Source organism: Mangifera indica, chromosome 1 (genome assembly GCF_011075055.1).
Source record: "Mangifera indica cultivar Alphonso chromosome 1, CATAS_Mindica_2.1, whole genome shotgun sequence".
Taxonomy (NCBI): domain Eukaryota; kingdom Viridiplantae; phylum Streptophyta; class Magnoliopsida; order Sapindales; family Anacardiaceae; genus Mangifera; species Mangifera indica.
Window position 1 is genome coordinate 21,935,862 of NC_058137.1, and position 21,842 is coordinate 21,957,703.

At 32.9% G+C, this 21,842-nt stretch overlaps 4 protein-coding genes across 6 annotated transcripts; 3 read left to right on the forward strand and 1 right to left on the reverse strand.

Moving 5' to 3' along the window:
* The first annotated feature begins 1,434 nt into the window (after positions 1-1,434).
* On the forward strand, positions 1,435-5,497 carry LOC123225901 (myosin-binding protein 7-like). Of its 3 annotated transcripts, XM_044650260.1 has the most exons (5): positions 1,435-1,742; positions 2,032-2,910; positions 2,950-3,641; positions 4,426-4,469; positions 5,036-5,497. In XM_044650260.1, the coding sequence occupies exons 2-5, from the start codon at positions 2,211-2,213 to the stop codon at positions 5,136-5,138; spliced, it is 1,539 nt and encodes a 512-aa protein (XP_044506195.1). In that variant the 5' UTR covers positions 1,435-1,742; positions 2,032-2,210; the 3' UTR covers positions 5,139-5,497. The 3 variants fall into 3 exon arrangements, with proteins under 3 accessions (XP_044506195.1, XP_044506173.1, XP_044506184.1); XM_044650238.1 differs by having other exon boundaries at positions 2,032-3,641; XM_044650249.1 differs by having other exon boundaries at positions 1,435-3,641.
* A 1,349-nt stretch (positions 5,498-6,846) lies between these two features.
* On the forward strand, positions 6,847-9,215 carry LOC123223791 (F-box protein At5g06550). The gene is made up of 2 exons (XM_044647160.1): positions 6,847-8,290; positions 8,835-9,215. Exons 1-2 carry the CDS (start codon positions 6,996-6,998, stop codon positions 9,073-9,075), a joined length of 1,536 nt encoding a protein of 511 aa, XP_044503095.1. The 5' UTR covers positions 6,847-6,995; the 3' UTR covers positions 9,076-9,215.
* A 146-nt stretch (positions 9,216-9,361) lies between these two features.
* On the forward strand, positions 9,362-11,569 carry LOC123223784 (pentatricopeptide repeat-containing protein At5g06540). The gene has a single exon (XM_044647148.1). It carries the CDS (start codon positions 9,643-9,645, stop codon positions 11,503-11,505), a length of 1,863 nt encoding a protein of 620 aa, XP_044503083.1. The 5' UTR covers positions 9,362-9,642; the 3' UTR covers positions 11,506-11,569.
* LOC123223775 (protein downstream neighbor of son homolog) lies at positions 11,538-17,965 on the reverse strand. The gene is made up of 15 exons (XM_044647137.1): positions 17,805-17,965; positions 16,728-16,839; positions 16,019-16,092; positions 15,807-15,945; positions 15,590-15,678; positions 15,340-15,481; positions 15,059-15,252; positions 14,264-14,469; positions 14,070-14,168; positions 13,838-13,959; positions 13,144-13,245; positions 12,891-12,997; positions 12,657-12,744; positions 12,074-12,249; positions 11,538-11,916 (listed from the first exon to the last, which is right to left on the reverse strand). Exons 2-15 carry the CDS (start codon positions 16,836-16,838, stop codon positions 11,700-11,702), a joined length of 1,866 nt encoding a protein of 621 aa, XP_044503072.1. The 5' UTR covers position 16,839; positions 17,805-17,965; the 3' UTR covers positions 11,538-11,699.
* Between the last annotated feature and the right edge of the window lie 3,877 nt (positions 17,966-21,842).

The window sequence follows — 21,842 nt, forward strand, 5'->3', positions numbered from 1 at the left end:
TTTGATATAAAATGATGTCATTTTGATTAATATGTATTAAAATAAAGTTGTTTTAATAACAAAAAATAAATCGAACTAAATTTGAACCGAGTTTGAGCTTAGTTTTCACGAGCTCGAGCTCAGCTTGACTCAAATCTAACCCTAAAAATAATTATCATTTTATTTATAATATTAAAAATAAATTAAAATTTTATCTCATTTTTTTTATAAACCATAAAAACTAACATATTTTCTCCTAAGATTTATTTTTCAATCTTTGATCGTTTCTCTAACGTTATCTTCGATCGTCTCTCCCTCTAGTAACAATCTCTCTCTTTTCATATCTCCCTCCAACAATCCGTTAAAACTAGAAAAATAAAGATGAGAACGAGGAGGAGAGATTTTGTCTTACCATAGAAAAATGATAGTTTTTATATTTTATTTATACGTTCACTACTAATCGAAACTAAAAACACACAGTTATACGACACCACCATTCAATTAGGGATAATTCGGGTCATTCTCCCTTCAAAATTTTGCGTTAATGAATTATGGCAATTATTGGCAAGCAAAATTTTAAATTTTGCATTAATGAATCAGTGGCAAGTAATTAAATTTCTTAATTAAGTGGATAATTCTATTGTAATTAAAAAGCTAAGAGAATGATCAATAATACCTTAAATTTTTTTTTTTTTAAAATTGTAAATCCAATCTCATTTTCCATACTTTCAAACAAATATAAAATACACTATTAATACTCATATAATATAATGATACAAATCTTCTTATTGGATTTTTATCATAAAAACAATTAATTACATGTGACATATTTTACATCAACCATAAAATGATTTTAATTTTTGAATTATCTGAAAATTTTAATAAAAATAAAAATTATAACAAAATTAATATTAATTTAATAATCTTTTAATACTTAATATAAAAATAATAATCAAATTAATAAATTATTGAGATAATCAAAATATTATTATAACAAAACTATTTTGTTATTAATTATTATTTTACTGATCCCAACATTAATAATTTTGATTTTTCAAACATAAATTAAATATTAAAATTCTAATTGTCCTAATCACATTTATCTTAAATATTTAAATAAATATATATTTATATGTATTATTATATAATTAAATAATTTAAAATTTAAAATAAATTAATATTTAATTATATTATAAAATATATATTATTTATAATATTTAAAATAAATATATATTATTATTTTTAAATATATATATATAAATCAGGAAATGTGTACTTATAATTACGATGTGAATCAGGAGTACAGACATTTGCCAAGTGAAGACAAGATTCAATTATTAATTTATTAATAAAGTATTATAAAATAAAATAAAGGTAAAAAATTTAATGATTAATTAATAATAATTCCGACTTTCGCTCTCTCCAAATCATTTTCGCTTTGATTTTTTTTTTTTTAAAAATGTCTTCACCATATTCACTTTGAGCAAGATAAAATACAAAACAAAACGAACACAACACAGCACAACAGAATCGCGAAACTGAAAAGAAAAAAAGAAAAATTGTAGGGTTTCAAATCCATTTTCCTTCCCTCCAAACACCCTTCTCGGCATATTTTCTATTTCTCCTTCACTCACCATAACATTTTCCCACTGCGTTTCTTTCTCGATGCTAAATTTTGACATTTTCTTCAAGAAAAAGATTTTTCTTTGTTCCTTTCCCGGGGATATTTAGCGTTCACCTAGCTCTGCTTCTGCTTCTTTGAGGTAACACGGTTTCTGTCTTTCTGTGTGGTGAAGGTAAATTTAGCGTTTCTTTTGAGGGAAAATCATGGCGTGGAAAGTTATTTTCCCGGGAAAATTGTGTTTGAAGGTTTAATTTTTGTTTATTATTTGTTTTTACGTTAAAGATTGGGGGGAATTTATTGTGTTTACTTGTCTCTTAATTGGAAGAATTGAAATGCTTTACAATGTCGGAAGTTAGTTGATTTTCACCTTGTTTACCTCAAAGGTGGAATTTTTATGTTTAATTTTGGATATTTTGTTGCCTTTATAGGAATTTGGTGTGAAATTGTTTATCTGAGGGGAAGAATAGCTGTTGAGTGGTGTTGAGGAATGGGAGGATTTGTCATTAATGGATCTGTAGACCCGAGAGAGAGGATTTGAACTCCGTAGAAACTTTTTAATGAAGATTGTATCCTGAATCGTTTTAGTTTGTATGTGCAGTATTGAGTAATGGATTTAGAAGTAATTTCACCTTCTAGGGATGCGGTGAAATGTTGTAATTGTGGGTGTAGCTGTGCTTCAATAAGTAGTTCCTCTGGGACTTGGCTTCGGTCTGTAAAAAGGAAGTACGATGAGTTTGAGGGTGGAAATATGTTCTTTGTACCTGGTTTGGCTGTAGATTCAAATCCTCGTGTGCAGATTGAGAATGAGTGCACTGCCTTGCGTGAAACTGTTGCTAGCCAACAGCAAACCATACAAGATTTGTATGTGGAGTTGGAAGAGGAGAGAAATGCCTCATCTTCCGCTGCAAATGAGGCCATGTCCATGATATTGAAGTTGCAAAGGGAGAAGGCAGAAGTTCAAATGGAGGCAAGGCAGTTCAAGCGATTTGCAGAAGAGAAAATGTCACATGACCAACAAGAGCTTTTCGCCTTGGAGGATTTATTGTACAAGAGAGAGCAGGCCATTCAAGCCTTAACTTGTGAAGTGCAGGCTTATAGGCATAGGATGATGAGTTATGGGCTTACGGAGGCTGAGGCTGATGGTGACAAACATGGACCTAGTCATAATCCAAACATGGTGGAAAGTGCTGATACCCAATTTGATCTTCCTGTGTTTGATTACCCACCGTTGAAGTGCAACTTGAATGAGAATTATACTCCCTTGGAGGATGATAATGACAGTGTAGATATTGAAAAATATCCATATGGTGAGACCCCTCGTGGCCAGAATGAAAAATATCCATATGGTGAGACCCCTTGTGCTCAAAGTCGATTGAAGAATTTAGAATTTAGGATTCATCAAATGGAGAGGAGTCCTGGAAACAGCCATCTGGATGGGAATTTTTCCAGTGGGAAGAATTTAGAGAAGGTGATTATTGGCCAGTCTCCCAGGCCCCAAAAACACAGTAGGAGGTTCTCTAATGATAGTTCAAGTTCATACATGGGAATGTTTAAAGAAACAGGTTCAGATTCTGTCACAGAATCTCCTAGGTTTAAAAGTTATGTCAAGAAGATGGAACAAACAGAGGATTATTCTAGTTTGAGAAAAATGGATACTGCTGTTGAATTTTGTGATGAAATGAGTGACAGAGTTTATACCATTGATTCTGTCAACAATGGAGTAAAATATAATAGTTTTAAGGAACCTAAAAATGGTGTAGGAGTTTGTGAGGACTATGACAACTCACCAAGAGATTCACTGAACAGATATTATACTGAAGATCCAGATGTCAATAAGCTCTACATGAGGCTTCAATCACTTGAGGCCGACAGGGAATCAATGAGACAAGCAATTATTTCAATGCGGACAGACAAAGCACAAATGGTCTTATTAAAAGAAATTGCTCAACATCTGTGCATGGAAATGACCCCTGAAAGGCAAATGCCTGTGAGGAAATCATCTGTCAATAGAAATTTCTCCTTCATGTCAATTTTCAAGGTAATTTTAGATACATCGTGTATATCCATTAACCTTTCTCCTCTTTTCTGTAGGATAACCGTATCACTGATGTGCATGTTGTTGTAAACCAGTGCACTGATCTCTACCATGTTGCATTTTCATTTAATGAACTTAATCTTTCTGATGTTATAGAATTTTAAATTTTATCTTCATCTAAACCTCCAATTTTCCAAGTGCTCCCAAACTGAATTTTAATGTAGAAGGGTTGTTTGTAAACATGATTTAGCTGTAATTAAATGGAGTCTTTTTGATAGCTTTGAAGTTGGGGAAAACAGCAATAGTGAATGGTATCCTCATGCTTTTTTATCCTTTTATTTTGCTTCTTTAGGGCATCTAAAACTCTTAGAGCTGATTCCTACCAGAAAATGTGTTTCACTACTCAAATGGTTTTATAAGTGTTATTATGCTCAGTATTAATATATTTGGCAGCTTTTATTGGTTCTCTGAATATGTATATTCTTAGATTGTAGTTCATTTTCTTATCTTAGATCTGTCTCTTGAACCAGTTTTGGTGTATCTTCTTAGTTGGTACATCATAATTTTTTTTTTTTCATTTTATTTGCTTTATCCGAGTGCTTATTTGGTATTAAATCTGGACATGTTTCTGTGATTCTAGTTACATTGTTGAAAACTTTATAAACCAAATATACATTGATGTTGTGGCTAACAAAAGTTTCCTTTATCTTGGTCTGATAATATGATCTATTTCAATAACCTGATCATCCTGTTTTGAACTTTTTCCTCTTTTGTGTTTTATGTTCAGTGGATCGCATCCTTTGTTTTCTGGAGGAAAGGTTATCGTAGCAAGTAAGTAAATACTTGTCATAGTTGCTAGTGAAGTTTCTTAATGATCTTTTTTGTCTCTTCTCTAATGAGTAATAGCATATTTCCCAATATCTTTGAAATAACCACTTAATGCTCCATTAAGAATGTAAAATCTTTTGGAATTTCATGACTGTCCTAGGAACCGTACAAAACTTATTGTAGGCTTTTATCACTTATTGAGTAGGATTCTTATGGCTCCATGGCAATATGCAACTCTTATTTGTTCTGCCAAAATCCTAGTGGTTAGGTGAAAATTTTAGGCAGTTTTCCCAATGGTGAAATTGATACGAGATAAATAAATAAAATTCACGTCCACTATTTGAACAACTTAAAATGATGCGTTAAGTGTGGAAATGTACATGTTGCAATCATAGAATCATATGGGACAGTTTATTATTTGTTGATTGATGCTTTTATGTGAGCTATTTAACTGCATGTACAATTCTTGTGTTTCCTGCAAGCACAACTGCATCCAACATAGACATTTTATACTGTGGTGTATCAACAGTGATTGATCTCATATTTATCATAAATTAATGTAATTTCAGGTATACAGCTGGGTTGTCAGCTGACAATGTGGGCTTGCTTTTGCTTCTAGATAAGAGCACTCACATGAGGCAGTCAAGATGTGTTCACAGCATACAAGTGTGAAATTGGTTCTGAAATTTCTGTTTTCATTGGAAGGTTATGCTCATAATTGCAAATGCCATGCTCATAAATGTGAATGCCATGTGGATTTTCGTCATACTGTTACCGTGACTTTCTCATTCTTTTGCCTGGATTCCTGGTTGCCTGGTAATTGGGTGTATTGTGAAGTGTTGATTTGTTTCATTTTCTTGGGATTGAAAAGATTCTGCTGTTTGATTAGTAAAACATGGATATGGTGTAGGCATGCTTGTTCATTAGGTTGTTGGTAATCAGAAGAAGGAAAAAAGTCTTCGAACACTCTGCCCCTGTACATTGCAGATTCTTGTATGATTTCAATCAATATGAAGTGCTATTTTTCCTCATCTCTAAGGGCTTTCTTATAAGCTGATCATCATTTCTCTATTAATTGATTTATTATCTTAATTTTCTTTTGCCAAAGTTCTCTACTTAGGATTATATCGTTTTCATTCTTAAGACAATTTATGTTCAAACCACATTGAGAGAGGTCTAATTAGATTGAAATTTTCGTTCGGATCTCCCCTGTATTTGACATTCAGTTAATAATTATATAGGTTGTATACTCTTTTTCAGCCTTTGACAAGTATGCAATACACTTTGATAGCCTGGGCCCCTTTTGCATTTTAAATAACCAATATGATTTATTCAAGTTTAGCAGTTTTAGACTGATAATTGGAAGTGAGTGGTGAGCTTCTTAAAAGATGCTGAGTTTGGACCTAGTAGAGTAAATCTGGGTCATGTGCTTGTCTGGAAGTGATATTTGTTATATGTTTTATCTGGTTTTGGGGAGTTCTCTGATGAAAAAGACTTGGGAACTTTCATTTGAGTGCAGTATTTGTAGTACCAGCAATCAACAGTGGCAGACTTATCCATAAACTGATAAAATAGGTGAACCAATTGAAATGATTGATTGTGACTGTCCATGTTGTTAACTTCATCTAGAACTTTACTTTTGACACACGACAGATTATGAAAATGCCTTTGGCTTTTGTCTGAAGTCAAGTCCACTCTATTCCAAAGGACAGATACTGTTACCTTAAGTTTGGGGGAAATTCAACAAACAGTTGTCTTAGAATCATGATGATTAGATTATTACCATATAATTCAGGTAATTGGAGTTAGAAAATCATGTGCCTGGGCAGAAATCGACGAGAATGTCAAATTCATCATTTTTATTTATAAATTTTAAACAAATTATCAATATTTAATAATTTATAAATTCACTAAATGAAGAGTTTGAATTTACTAATTGTTTTTTTTTTAGTGAGGATAAATAAAAATGATGTTTACTTTTATAGTAAGTTGAACTTAAATAGTATCACATGTACAAATAAAAGTATCTAATTTATTAATTTTGAATTAAGAGAAAAAGTGAATAATCGTATCACCTAATTACAAGCTGTCACTTTAATTTGTACAAACAAATTTGTATAATTTGTTTGTGTGTATAGTTTTATTCCATTAATAATGGGGATGAGAAATTTTCTAAGTCTTTATAGGACTAAATGAACTCAAAGAAAACCTTAGGGACGAATTTTTATTCTTCATCCATTATTTTTTAAGCATTTAATATTCTCAATCAGAAAAATCAAAAGGGTTCCATCTCGGTCCAGCCTAAGTCAAATCAATATGGGCCTGAAAGTTGATGGGTTCGTCCTATCAGGCCCATAAACTTTTTAAATACGAGACGTATTAAAAAGAAACCGTTTCTCAGAAACGCGTTTCTGTTACGACCAAAGACGCACACAGAGACCTAAAATCCTTTAGCTTGTTTCTTCTTCAACCTCGAAAAAACTGTGTGCAGCATCGCGCCACTTTGAAACCGAAACGCAACGCTCAATAATGCTGAGCTTCAGCCGAAGCTTGTTATCCAAAGCCATTTACAAAAACAAAAGACCCAAAAGGAAAAACAAAAAATCTGTTTCCGAAAAACAAGAATATGATGATATAAAAGTAGTAGCAGAAGAAGAGGAAACGGAAGAAGAAGAAGGAGGATTTAGCCTCAAGTCCTCAGCTTCATCACACACTCACGGAGTTCAACCATTGGGAAATCTTTTCTTCAGCACGAGCTCAGTCAACTCAAGGAACACTGGCTTAGGTAATCTCCACGTGCTTAGTGATGAGCTTGTTCTTGATATTCTTGGCCTTTTGGATGCACCCCATTTGGGTGTTTTAGCTACTGTTAGCAAATCTTTCTACGTTTTTAGTAACCATGAACCCCTTTGGAGGAATCTTGTATTGGATAATCTTAAAGGTGAGTTTTTGTTTAATGGACTGTGGAAATCTACTTACATTGCTGCTTGTTACCCTTCATTTGGTGCTCAAAGGAATGGTTTTCATGCTGGTTGTTTTACAGTTAGAGACTTTTATTCTGATTACTTGTTTCAAAGTTGGTTATGTGCTAATCTTGAAATGAAACCTGAGTGGCTTGAGAGGGATAATATTGTCAGAAAGAAGGGTATGTCTGTTGAAGAATTTATATTGAATTTTGAAGAACCAAATAAGCCAGTATTGCTAGAAGGTTGTTTAGATAATTGGGATGCATTAGACACATGGGATCGGGAGTATTTGGTGAAGGTGTGTGGTGATGTTCAGTTTGCGGTTGGCCCTGTAGAGATGAAGCTTGAGGATTATTTTAGGTATTCAGACTTAGTGAGGGAAGAAAGACCGCTGTATTTGTTTGATCCAAAATTTGCAGAGAAAGTTCCAGTTTTAGGCATGGAGTATGAGGTTCCAGTGTTTTTTCAGGAGGATTTGTTTAGTGTTTTGGGGAATGAGAGGCCAGATTATAGGTGGATTATTATAGGACCAGCTGGGTCTGGTTCATCATTCCACATTGATCCTAATTCAACATCAGCCTGGAATGCCGTCATAAAAGGTTCCAAGAAATGGGTTTTGTTTCCACCAGATGTGGTTCCTCCTGGGGTGCACCCAAGCCCGGATGGTTCAGAGGTTGCTTGCCCTGTTTCAATAATAGAGTGGTTCATGAACTTCTATGGTGCAACAAAGAATTGGAAGAAGAGACCAATTGAATGCATTTGTAAAGCTGGGGAAGTGATCTTTGTGCCTAATGGGTGGTGGCATTTGGTAATCAACCTTGAGGAGTCCATAGCTATCACACAGAATTATGTCAGCAGGTTTGATTCTCATATATGTTAACTTTCTCTCTGCAATTTATGATGTTTAAACATTTGCCTTGAGATTTTCTCGATAGTATAATCTTTTAATTTGAATAGAACAAATAGGTTTATCATAATTCTTTTGATTCTTTTGTGGTGAGATAGGCATTCAATAGAGTTAACAATCCTTAGTTGCTAATTAGTACTGTAAATCATAAAAAGTAAATCAGTGATTTACTTGTTCTATTTCTGCAAGAACGGTGGTAAATTCACAGCCAACTTGACCAAAAGTTTTCAAATTTTGACAAACAAGAGCAAAGCAGTGGGTGATTATCAAACTGTTGGGCAAAGTGTCAACACTTTACCGTGTGGCTGTTGCAGAGTGTTCGTAATTACAATATTGTAGTTCTGCTGGGATTCATTGTCATTGAGTCATAATATAAGGAAATGAATGCTTTAACTCAATAAGGCTGAGAATTTTGCAGAAGGTGGTGAGAGATTTTTCTAATCAAATCTTTCTTTCACATATTTATGTTCAAATATATGGTTTGCTTTGTTGCAGGAGAAATTTGCTGAATGTCTTGGATTTTCTTAAAAGACCCAATGCTAGTGAACTTGTATCTGGGACAAGAGATCGGGTAAATTTACACGACAAGTTCAAAAATGCTATCGAAACTTCTTTCCCTGGAGATATTGATCAGTTGGTGCAAAAAGCGGAGGACAAAAAGGCTCAAGAGAAAAAGTTTTCCTTCTGGGATTCAGTATCAGATTCCAAGGTGGGTGCCTTCAAGTTCACTTTCTGATGATCCCAATGAAAGCCATAACACTGATGGCACCAAATATTGACTACTAAAATCTGTTGTTGCTCCAACTTCCCAGAGAGGAATAATTTTTTAACAATTTTGATATTTATATATTAATTATTCATTCAAATTTCACACCATGACACTCTGCAACTGTTCCTTTCAAGTGGATATGCACTGCCCTATTATATGTTTGGCAAATGATACCAGAGCATAAACTTACTAGCGTATAGATTATTTGTAACATGAAACATCACATTTGTTACAGATACACTTGTAACATCGAACGAAGAATGTTCTGTCAAACGAAGATTTATTTTGAATCTCTCTGTGAATAATGATCAAGCGGGACACAATCCTTTACTGTTGTATATTAGTACATGCAAGTAAACTTCTAGATAAGCTCTACAGCTATGCCTGACCTGCCTGGGAGAGGGCTTGGGGACTTATATTGCGGCCAAACCCCAGACTAAAAGCTCACTATTTCCTGACCAGAACCTTACCAAAGCCAAATTAGAAGGCTTAACTTAGTCCTCAAATCTGCAGAACATGTTATAGCTTAAGACAATGAGTGTTTCTCGTTCAATCTTGGAAGCACTAAGACTAAAGAATCCCAAACTTCCGTTGCTAGAATCCTGCTCTTGTTTTTCCCATCTAAAGATCATCCATGGCCATATGATAAGAACCCATATCATACTCGATGTTTTTGCTGCTAGTCGCCTGATTGCCTTGTGCATAAATCCTGCGTTTCAAGCTAGTTTACTAGAATATGCCTTACGTGTCTTCACCCAGATTCAAAACCCTAATCTGTTCATTTATAATGCATTGATTCAGGGCTTTTCTGGTAGTGAAAATCCACACCAGGCCATATGTTTTTATTCCCAGTTGCAATGCCAAAGCCTGGTTCCAGATAATATAACATTCCCATTTTTAGTCAAGTCTTGTACTAAATTGGGTTCTAAAGATATGGGAATTCAAGCTCATGGTCAGATTATTAAGCATGGATTTGAAACTGATGTTTATGTGCAAAATTCTCTTGTTCACATGTATTCTACATGTGGGGATATAAAGTCAGCAAAGAAAATCTTTAGCAGAATGCGTTATTTCGATGTTATTTCTTGGACTTCTATGATTGCCGGTTACAACAAATGCGGTGATGTTGATTCAGCACGCCTGTTGTTTGATAAAATGCCGCAGAAGAATTTGGTTACATGGAGTATAATGATCAGTGGGTATGCGAAAAGCAATCAGTTTGATAAAGCTGTAGAGTTGTTTCAAATCCTTCAAGATAAAGGCATTAAAGCTAATGAAACGGTTATGGTCAGTGTGATATCTTCATGTGCTCATTTGGGTGCTCTTGAGCTAGGAGAAAAAGCTCATAACTATGTAGTGCGACATAACTTGACTGTAAATTTGATACTTGGGACAGCTCTGGTTGACATGTATGCAAGATGTGGGAGTATAGAGAAAGCGATTACAGTATTTGAGGAGCTAACGGAAAGGGATACGTTAAGTTGGACAGCTCTCATTGCAGGAATTGCATTACATGGCAATGCGGAGAGAGCTCTCAAGTACTTCAACGAAATGTTGGAGACGGGTTTAGCCCCAAGAGACATTACATTTACTGCAATTTTGTCAGCTTGCAGCCATGGTGGATTGGTAGAGAAAGGTTTGGAGATATTTGACAGTATAAAAGGAGACTATAAAATGGAGCCTAGATTGGAACACTATGGATGTGTGGTTGATTTGCTAGGCAGAGCAGGGAGGTTAGCTGAAGCAGAGAAGTTTGTCCTTGATATGCCTGTGAAGCCGAATCCCCCAATATGGGGGGCATTGCTTGGAGCTTGCAGGATTCACAAGAATGCAGAGGTTGCAGAAAGAGCAGGAAAGATATTGATCGAGTTGCTACCTGAACATAGCGGCTACTATGTGCTCCTTGCTAACATTTATGCGCGAACAAACAAGTGGGGGAGTGCCGAGAAAATGAGGCATATGATGAAGGAGAAAGGAGTTAAAAAACCACCAGGTTATAGTCTAATTGAGATAGAAGGAAGAGTTCATAAGTTTACCATTGGAGATGAAGCACACCCAGAAATCAAAAACATCGAAAGAATGTGGGAGGAGATTGTGCAGAAGATAAGATTGGCAGGGTATACAGGGAATACAGCTGAGGCATTGTTTGATGTAGATGAAGAGGAAAAAGAAAGTTCACTTTACAGGCACAGTGAGAAGCTTGCCATTGCATTTGGAATTACAAAGACTAAATCTGGTATGCCAATTCGGATAGTAAAAAACTTGAGGGTTTGTGAAGATTGTCACACAGCTACAAAGCTTATTTCGAAAGTTTTTGATCGAGAGTTGATTGTGAGAGACCGGAACCGGTTCCATCATTTTAGAGACGGTACTTGTTCTTGTATGGATTACTGGTAAGATTGTGAAGTTGAGAAACTTGCTATATACCATCCTGCAATGAATGAATTTCTTTCATGGCGAATTTCTCCATTACAAAAGCTTGAATAATTCTTGAAAATACAAAATTCAATTAACAAGTCAATTTGGCATTGACATCATTCAATAAACATAATTTCATATTGTTGTATCTCTGCTAGAAACAGAACAGTACATTACACAGGAGATAGAGAAGCTGTATATGAACCCTCGGAATGTTTCAAGCTTTTTAAATATCCTGATCGCAAGTAAGGTGTAACAATAGCTTCGGGAACACCAAAAATAGGGTTGGTTAGCTGCAAGCTTTCGTCTTCTGTGGCTTGAGCATTAGATTTCTCACAAACTGGCCCGAGTGCAACATTCAAGCCAACTGAGGTACGCTCAGTTGTAAAGCTGAAATGCCAGAAAGATGAAAACATGTATTAAGTAGCTGTTGATATGAATTGTTACTTGTGGAATATTGGCTCTAATTCTGCTAAAGGATAAATTTAATATTCTAAAATAATCTGCTTAAAACAGAATCAAACAAGCTGAAGACAATTTATGATACCTCGCCTCAAAGTTTTTCCCTTCCGAGCCCATGAATGAACATATATTGCAGATAATCCATGGCGGAAGATATGCATCCTTAATTTCAATGCTACAGCAGAAACCAGAAGATCCTTGCATGGCCTCCCCATCCTTTGTGACAGATCTTTTAGGATTAGAAATCTCTGAGCAGCTAATCTGCAAAACAGGATAAATACACAGATATTTCAAATGTTCTTAGCAGTAGGCCAAAAAAGGAACTGACATTTTTAGACTGGATCAAATTTTATTCTCTAGTGGGTTGATATTTTTACAAGGAAACTGAACAATCATGCAAAATATATGTATACACACATCTAAGGTAAAAATAACTGTATATCAGGACCATGGATAAATATAGTCACGGCATAGACACAGAAAATTGAGTAAACAATTATAAATTCCAAGGACAATGAACAGCTGGAACCTCTAGGAGGAACAATTATAGTCTAAGAAAATGAGATAGCGACAGCTAAAGAGTTGTGAAGCATTTTGAAATTTTCTGGAATTTAAAAATATGTATAATTTATGGATTGAGTCCAAAAGTAAAGGTTTATAACACCAACCTCTGGGGCCAAAACAGCAGCATTTTGGAATGGCACGGGTGAATATAATACAGGAACATCCACAGCAGTCAAAAGTGTCAAGAAAGATCTGAAGGCAACAAGAAGAAAGGAAGTGAGATCCAGAGACCAAATAGTACAGATTAGAAATTGAGAAGATCACACACAATCTGAGGACAATACTGCTCATTCTCCTGACAAACCAACTTCATAATCCAAGAAATACAATATACTTGCCTATAATTTAATAAAAAATCATATAAAGCATGCACATTCTTGTCGCTGAAGGCCAACAAAGATTGGGGAGTATTATCAATGTCAGACAAAGAACTTGGCCGTCGAGTCTGCATTAATATCAAACGAAAGTTCCAATGAAAATAAAAAATTAAAAAGTGGGGAAATATTTACAGAAATCACATAAATATCTTTGCAGAAAACTCTTGCTACTAATAAAAAGAGACAGCTAATAACAAAATGTTTATGCATTAACCTGGCCCAAATTATGCTTCTCAATTTCTGAGAGCTCGACCAGATCTTCTGTAGTTACTTGTTCAACCTTAGATTTGCAAAGAGGCATGGTGAAAGAAACATCCTAATGAATATTATTTTCAACCAAAAGAGAATGTCAGACATCATTAAAGATGAAGCACAGAATAATTGAATAACTCATAGATATATTTACCACATCCAACCTAAAAACTGCCAGAACACTAGTTTAACTAAACAAACACATAAAAGGCATGCCACTGTTGAGGCACAAGTAATTCATAACTCAACAATAATTTTGATTTTTCAGGGTAATTTAGCTAGAGAAAAGTAATTGGATTTATATATGTGAGAAAAAAAGAATAAAACATTACCTTGTGCAAAACAGTCTACCTTTTTGCTTCTCTTTACTCTTCAGGATTCAATAGCAAAAGAGCCTCATTCATTCTTTTTCAATTCATCTAAGTTGAGAAGGGTAAGTTTAATTTGTACAGAGGCCATTTTTGTGCAGGGGAGGGATTTTATTTACCACAACTTTGTAAGAATTCTTCCCCCTCAGTTTTTTCCAATTATTTCTTATCAGCAGTCGACAGAACTACAGTTATAGCTCCCTCACATATTTTTACTATTATAATATAACATTTATAATTTCTTATAAGAAATATTAAAAAAAAAGAGGCAAGACTAGGACATCTTACATGCTCTTTCAGCAACGACCTCAAGCCTCTACTTGATTGGGATATGTAAGCATTACACAAGGGCTTGTTTATCCCCAAGCCTTCAGAACCAATGAACATCACCACAAAATGTGAAGTACACACTATTAAAAAAGAAACAAACGAAAATGAGCATATTAATCTCCAATTGTATGACATGGTATCCAATTAGGGAAGCAAAAGAACATATTCTATAAATGAGTCTTTCATTTACCATAAAAGATACTGCAAGCATTTTTCCGAAACAAGTAGTACAGACTTTGAAATGAGTCTTCCCAGGCTACCTGTCGTTTTCTTAAGAAATCTATTTCCACTGAATGAAAAAGAAAGAAGTTTATTAGAGAACTTGAAAAAGGAGAAAGGAAGAAGCAGGGAACCTTGTTTGGGTAAAGGTTATATTGGGCAAACCTCCCTCTTTTGCTGATGAGGTCAATACAGATATAAGAGAAGGTGGCAGGGAAGACTGAGGGTAAACCCATGAATGCAAGGCCTTCGAACTTGAGATTTGGGAAGCCAATGTTATCCCCATGTTGCTTCTATCTTCAGAACAACCAGAATGGGATGTGAACTGTGGCAAACCATTGTAGACACCACACATGATTGACCTATGAATCCTGAAATTACAAAAAAAAAAATCAAGAGTAAAATATTGTCAACCAGAGGGGGTAACTCACCAATACGGATTTGAACTGACAATACAAACATCAAAGATAAGGAAATCCAGTGAGAGACGTTAGCATGTCAATAGAAAATTAACAAGTTATTGGAAGAAATTCCAGCATTTTATGTTAATAAGGTAGGCTTATTAAGTAAACTTGATATAATACAGCACAGACATCTTCGTAGCATATTTTATCATATAAGAATTAAGTCAATTCCATTTGTTTTCAGGAGGGTGAAAAATATAAAGAACACATATTCTAATCTATTTTTCTCAAGTAAATCCATAGAACATCATAAATTAAATGTTAGGATCTCCATGAAAAACAACCCCCTAGTATCTAGCCATAGTTCCTGAGCTATGGCCCAATTAATGCATGATCTGACTAAATTAATTACTTCTGAACAAAGAGGCTAATACACATGACAGAAAATCAACCACGTGAGAAACTGGATAAATTCCAAAGGAACAATTTTACCTTCAAATACTGGCACCACAATAAATTAAAAAAAAGACAAACTTCAAAATATCAACGTACTTACATTTTTGCAGATGAAGACAAAACGACTCGCATATAAGTTTTCAATGTCAAATCCAGGGGAGCCTTCAGGCCAGGAATATGGCATTCACTGTGAAAATCTCCTGAACATGGTGAACTATTGCCAGATCTCCCATAAGAATCAGCAGTAAAGTCAGAAACAGGCTCACATGCAACCAGGCCTTTTAACGCTTTATCCTATAAAGGTAATTGATGATCAATTTAAAAAGAAAATAGAAAGTAATTAAAATAATTGGAAAGGATAATTGCTCACAAAAAGTATACCATGTCAACAGTAGCCAAGTTGGATAATCTTTCACCACCCAATGAAAGTTCAGTAACGCTACGAAACATACTTTGACTACACTTTTCAATTGTTTGACAAGCTTGCACTTCACCATTGTTTGAACCTCCAGAAGGAACAGAACTACCAAGACAGGAAAGAGATATGATGTAGATTCATAGAAGACAAGAACATTACAATAGGAATAGTAGTAAAATAACATGACATAGTGACACTCCACTGAATGCATACCATGAAGCCTGGTCTCTTCTTTTGGCAGCAATATTTGAAAGTGTGGAAAGATTCTTTAAGCTGCTAAGCTGCTCGCTCAAACTATTACCCTACCCATACATAAAAAAACTGAACAAGTAAATAAAATAATATTGCATATATGAACTGCATTTAAATACATAGATGTTCAAAACATGATAGGTATACTAGAACAGTCTAGAGTTATATCAATAAGAACCTTATCATTTTCTTTTTTAGAAAGCATCCTAAACCTGGACTTTTTGGCAGGATACACTTCATCCATACGAGTGTCAATGTATCTTGGATTCCGCAATAGATCCGGTTTCTTAAGCCCATCACCCGCTCCACTAGTAGCACTGAGAAATAATCGCAAAAAAAAAAAGGGTAAGTGACAACCTCAAAAGAAAATAAAGTAGGTAAAATTTTTACCTTGTAGAACCAAGTAAAGGAGCAAGAGATTCATCTACAAGCTCTATGACATTTGTCCTCTTCAACTGTTCTCCCTGTCATGCAAATTTTCCACAAATAAAGTTTTTCATAATGTTTTACAAAGCATCTTGAGAGCTAAACTGCAATCAGATACAGTTGAAAAGTATTTCTTTCTAAAATTCACCAAAAGATGAGTCAGCTTCACTTAAAAGAAATGCAATGTCAAAAGCTTACTACATCACAAGAACTACAAGAGGCAGATGCAGCACTTAATGTAGACTAACTATTAAACACAGATGCTACAATTTAAAACAAGGTGCATGGAAAGAAAAATGAATATAAATCAAATCTCTTTGATATTCCCATTTCATATGAAAAGGTGAGAAAATGACACCTATGATACATAAATAGATCACTTATTCATCAACAAGGGCTGATAAGCATTGACCTTGATTTAAACAGTTAAGGTAATATTAAGAGAAACAAAATCATTTAAACTTGTTATTATCCATATATCACCACATATACCTAAAGAAGATGGAACCAAGAAGATAAATCATCACAATCAAGTCCCTAATGATTCACATATACTACATGTCTCAGATTGCTTTCATCCGAGAAAACCAAAAATTCAACATAAGTAAATGGTCCTTTTTCTTTAATGAGACAAGACATGGAACAGAACAAGTGCATGAGTTTAGAAACTTACTCTAAGCTCTGATGGAGTCTTCCTTTTCACTGTTGAGCCCATGTTGAGGGAACCTCCACCAATTTGATGAGAATTTGATGGTAAAGTACCACAAGTAGCAACCTTTGCCATACTGTAACCTCAAATATTAGAATGAAAACTGTTAAACAATCAAGTGCAGCTACTTGTAATTGAGCAGTGCAGCTATCAAGTAGCAACTCTACTACTATCACTGATTATTGCATATATAATTAAGTTTTGCCTTGTATTTTCAAGTCATATAAACTTCATAAAAGAAGTAAATTCAAGAAGAAATATTTGAAAAGATACAGAAGAGGGGTTTTATTAAAATTGCAGAAAGGTGGATTGCATTAAAATTTACAACCTAAATGGCAATGACAAGTTTTCAGATGACTGAAATTCATAAATTGTTGCCCCAAGTCTTCACACACTCCAAAAATTATTCTCACCAACAGAAGAATCAACTCCATGCATTTACTGGTAATATTCCAGAAACTCATACTTCTTCATTTCCTTTAATAATACAAACTCATGTATTCCTTTTGACAGGAAGGAAGCGAAAAAAGAACAAAAGAGGACCAATGAAACACATAGCATTCGTATAGTATATGTTAAAAAAAACAAAAATGCAACTTCAATGCTATCCAACCACTCAAAACTCTTCAAACCACCAACAGCACCTCACCTCCAATACTTTGACTAGAAAAAAAAAAATAAAGCAATCAACCGATATCCATTTAAAAAAAAAAAAACTCACTTGCGCCTAACAAGTTAAATCGTCAAACACCTGAACTACACTCTTTAGTCACAACTCAAGATATCGATTCAGTCAAATCGAACATACACACCCTAAAAATTACAATGACTATTTTCATCCAATCAAAACAATAGAATCACAACAAAATAGAAATCACAATTCTCATATCTTCAACGACTGATTGTACTAAATTAATACAAAGTTCCAAATTCTAATAACCATAAATACAAACATTGTCATTACTTAAAAGATAAATTCAGAGTCTAATTAATCTGTAAGTAACTAAAACTGTAATAAAATAGACTCGAAGACTGCATTACCCCAGCCAAAAAGAGAAGTTTCCGGAGAAAAGAGGTGAGAAAATGACGGTGAGCCACAATCTAATTTCGAAAGCTAGGTCTGATGGATTCGATTGATTAGATTTAGGGCGAAATCGCCATGAGAGAGAGTAGAGTGAAACGCGTCGAGAAATTGCGGTAAAATAGCGTGGATTCTGAGTTTTTAATTTTGAAAAATTCGTTTCCCTCCTCTGTATATTGACGCCGTTAAACGTGAGGCCCAATTTGGGACCTTAGTGAACTCTTTTGAGCCAGCACAGCCCATTACGGATATTATTGGACAAAACCAAGAGTAGTGGTCATTCCAGGCTTCAGCCCATTATTAATTGTTTTAAAATTAAATATTTATTTTACATAAAATTACCAAAAAAGATATTTTCAAGAATATACATAATCAATAAAAATATTATACTCATTCTCCGTACCTAAATAATAATTCGATACTAAATGGGATCTAATACTTTTAACTCTCAACAAATATTTTTTTAATATTTTAAATTAGTAATATTATATATAATTTTATATAAAAATAATAATATGTTATTATATGATTAAATAATTAAAAATTAAAAATAAATTAATATCTAACATATAATTAATTATATATATAATTTTATTAATTTTTAATATACTATTATATTTATTTAATGTCGTTTTTTAAAGGTCAAACGATTATTTCCCATCCAAGGTTTGATGTTTCTTAAGTTTTCACCTTTTAACTATAAAAACACCAAACACCCACCCATGGTCGGTTAGATTTAACAAAACTCTAACGGTGGTAAATTTAATCTCATTTCCCCCCCTAAAAGTTTAAAAATTAACATTTTTTCTCTAAGCTAAGTTTGAAAAGATCGCATTCCCCCCTAGGGTTTATTTCCAAACCCTTTCACTTTCTCCGGCGCCATCACCGGCTGTCTTCCCCTCCTGATGGTTTTTCTTCCACTGACGGCCCCCTTCAACTCTTGCACTACGCATCCGACACAGAGAGAAGTTGTTTGAGAAAAGAAATCGTCTTCCCAGATGAAGATGACTCATCTTCCCAGAGGACAACGAGTCGTCTTGTTTCGTCTGAGAAGACAATTGTCTTCTCAGATGATGATGACTGGGAAGACGAAGAACTCCCGATGAAGTTCTTCGTCTTTCACGGCTTCTTCGACTCTGATCGGACATTCAAATGAGAGAAAAGAGATCGCCGGAATGAGAGGATGCTTCGGAAGGGAGAGGCCATCGGCAATGGAGTCGGAGATATTGCCGGAGATTTTAAAACGAAACCCTAGAGTGAAACTGCGATTTTTTAAAACTTACGCTAGAGAAAAATTTTAGTTTTTAAAGTTTAGGGAGGTAAAATTAGATTCTATTTTAGTTTATTTTTAATATTATAGTAAAAATAATAATTTTACCCTTATCACTGTTAGAGTTTTGTTAAATCTAACTGGTCATGGGTGGGTATTTGATATTTTCATAGTTAAAAAGTGGAAACTTGAGAAAACATCAAACCTTGGGTGGGACATAGTCGTTTGGCCTTTTATAAATTAAATCATGCATTTATGGATTGGCACGTAGTTCTTTTGGCTTGTATTGTTCCTATGTCATTCGGATTCCGTCAAATATTTTTTTTATCTGCAGATAATTTTGATGGTTGTTGACTCATTATAATTTTTACCGAGTTCAATTGTGGATAAAGATTGTCGAAATTTGACCAGTCTCAGATTAAGGCTGTGAATATATCTTAGAGGGATTAATCAGCGTATTTATAGATTAATTAAAGTCAATTTTCTATTTTTATATGTCTTTCAATGTGTATAACTGCATTGCATGATTAGCTCATATTATTTGTTAGGGCAAAGGACTATCTCCCATACAAGTTTTAGCTTAATTTTAAAATAATATAACAGATCAAAAACTTAAATACTTATATAGAAGTTAATTTTTGTTAAAATTTTTTGTTAGAGGTAAAAGTAAAAGTAAAATCATCGTTTTACCATAAACCCTAAATATTTATATCATTTTACCTGTATAATTTAAAAAATTAATAATTTATCATTGACTTAAGTTATAAAAACTTACCATTTCCCCTCAAAGGTTTGAAAAATTTTTTTAGCCAACAAATTTGATGAGTTGTTGGTGCTCGAAATACCAGGATGATGATATCTGAACAACAAAGTGTCGTCCTTCAATTTCTCGATGACAAAAGATGCTTCGTCATCTAGAGGCTATTCGCCTAGCATTTTGACCACCAACAAATTGTCGGATTTATTGACTAAAAAAAATTTTCAAACCTTATGAAAGAAAATGGTAAGTTTTTAAAACTTTATTTTATGAAAAAAATTAATTTTTTAAATTATATGAATAGAATAATATAATTTTTTTAGATTTTAAAATTTAATAAAAAATAACGATTTTATTATTTTTTAATAAAAATTAGTTAATAAATAAATATTTAAATATTTAACTTAAACTATTATAAGCATCTTTTTTAGAATTAGTTAAAACTTGCGTGGGAAATAGGCCTTTTAATTTAGCACGTTAACGTTGGAAAAATTACTTTTTAACTATAATCTATGTCATTGAGAGAGAAATTATATCCTATTTATATATTATTATTTATGTCTTGCCGATTATTCTATTTTCTGTTTCACTTTTCTTATAGGAAAATATTAGCCTTCACGTTGATTTCGTCCTCTCCCCGCTGGTGTGCCAAGTCTTTTACGCGTATTTTTTATTATCATAATCGAATTGTACGATTTATTAAAAAATTAATTTTTATATTAAATATTAAATATTATATTATATTATTTGTAATATAATGTTTAAAAAATAAAATTAACAAATTATTATTTTAAAAAATATTATAAATATTTTTAAAAATTTAAAAATTCTTATATATTTTTTATTATATTATTATTTTACTTAAAATATAAATTAATTTTTATTATTAATATATATTATATTATAAGATATATATCATATCATAAAAAATATTTATTGTATTGTATTAATTTAATATAATTCATAACATATGTTATTTTTACTTATATCATATTATTTTATAGGATATTGATAATTATATTTTTTACCATCAATAAAATTTTTTTATTATACTTAATATATTTTTACTAAATACAAATTATTTTCTTTATTAATTTAATTAAACTTTTTCACGAGCATAAAATATTCTGATTTTTAACTTAATTTTTTAAATATAAAATATTTTAAACTCAAAACATTAAAAAATACCAATTAACATGTCACATCATTTCACATGTCATGTAGTACCATAATTCCACATGTCATGTCACATTATCTTGTCACACATATTTTCCACCTAACCTTTTCGCCGTTATTTTTGGATTTTCATGTATGTGGTATCTTTTTCTCTCAACATTCGTCACATCTTTTATCTTCAAACATATGATATTTTTTCTCTTTGCGTATTAATCTTATTTTTTTATTCGAGTTTTAAAAGTTTTGGTCACTTTAATATTTTTTTTGTAAGGACCAGATTATCTATTTAAAATTAAATTAATTATATTAAATAAAATAAATTAAAATTTTTTTACATAGATTTTTTTATTGAAAAACTTTAAAAATAAATAATTTTAAATCGTTAAATTAATTACTATGAAAATGTCTCTATGATATTCGGAAACTATAAATACTTTATAATACTAACAAAAACTCTCTTAAAATATTAAAAAAAACCCAAATAAGAGAATTTTTAATAGTTTTCAACAAAACATTAAATTGCTTATATTAAAAACATGAGTTTATGTATTTTTAATAAAAATAAACACATAAAAAAATTACTTCAAAGAATTTAAAAAAAAAAAAAAAAACTAGAGACTTGAAAAGATATATTAATTAAATTGCTTTTGAAAATTTTTTAGAATGCTTAAAACAGACTGATTCAGAGGATTAAATCAACCCTAAAAATTTTAAATATATGAGTTTAAGAAATTTTGATAAACACACGTCATAAAGAATCAGTCGAGTGTTCTAGCAGGCTTTGTTGCACGAAGA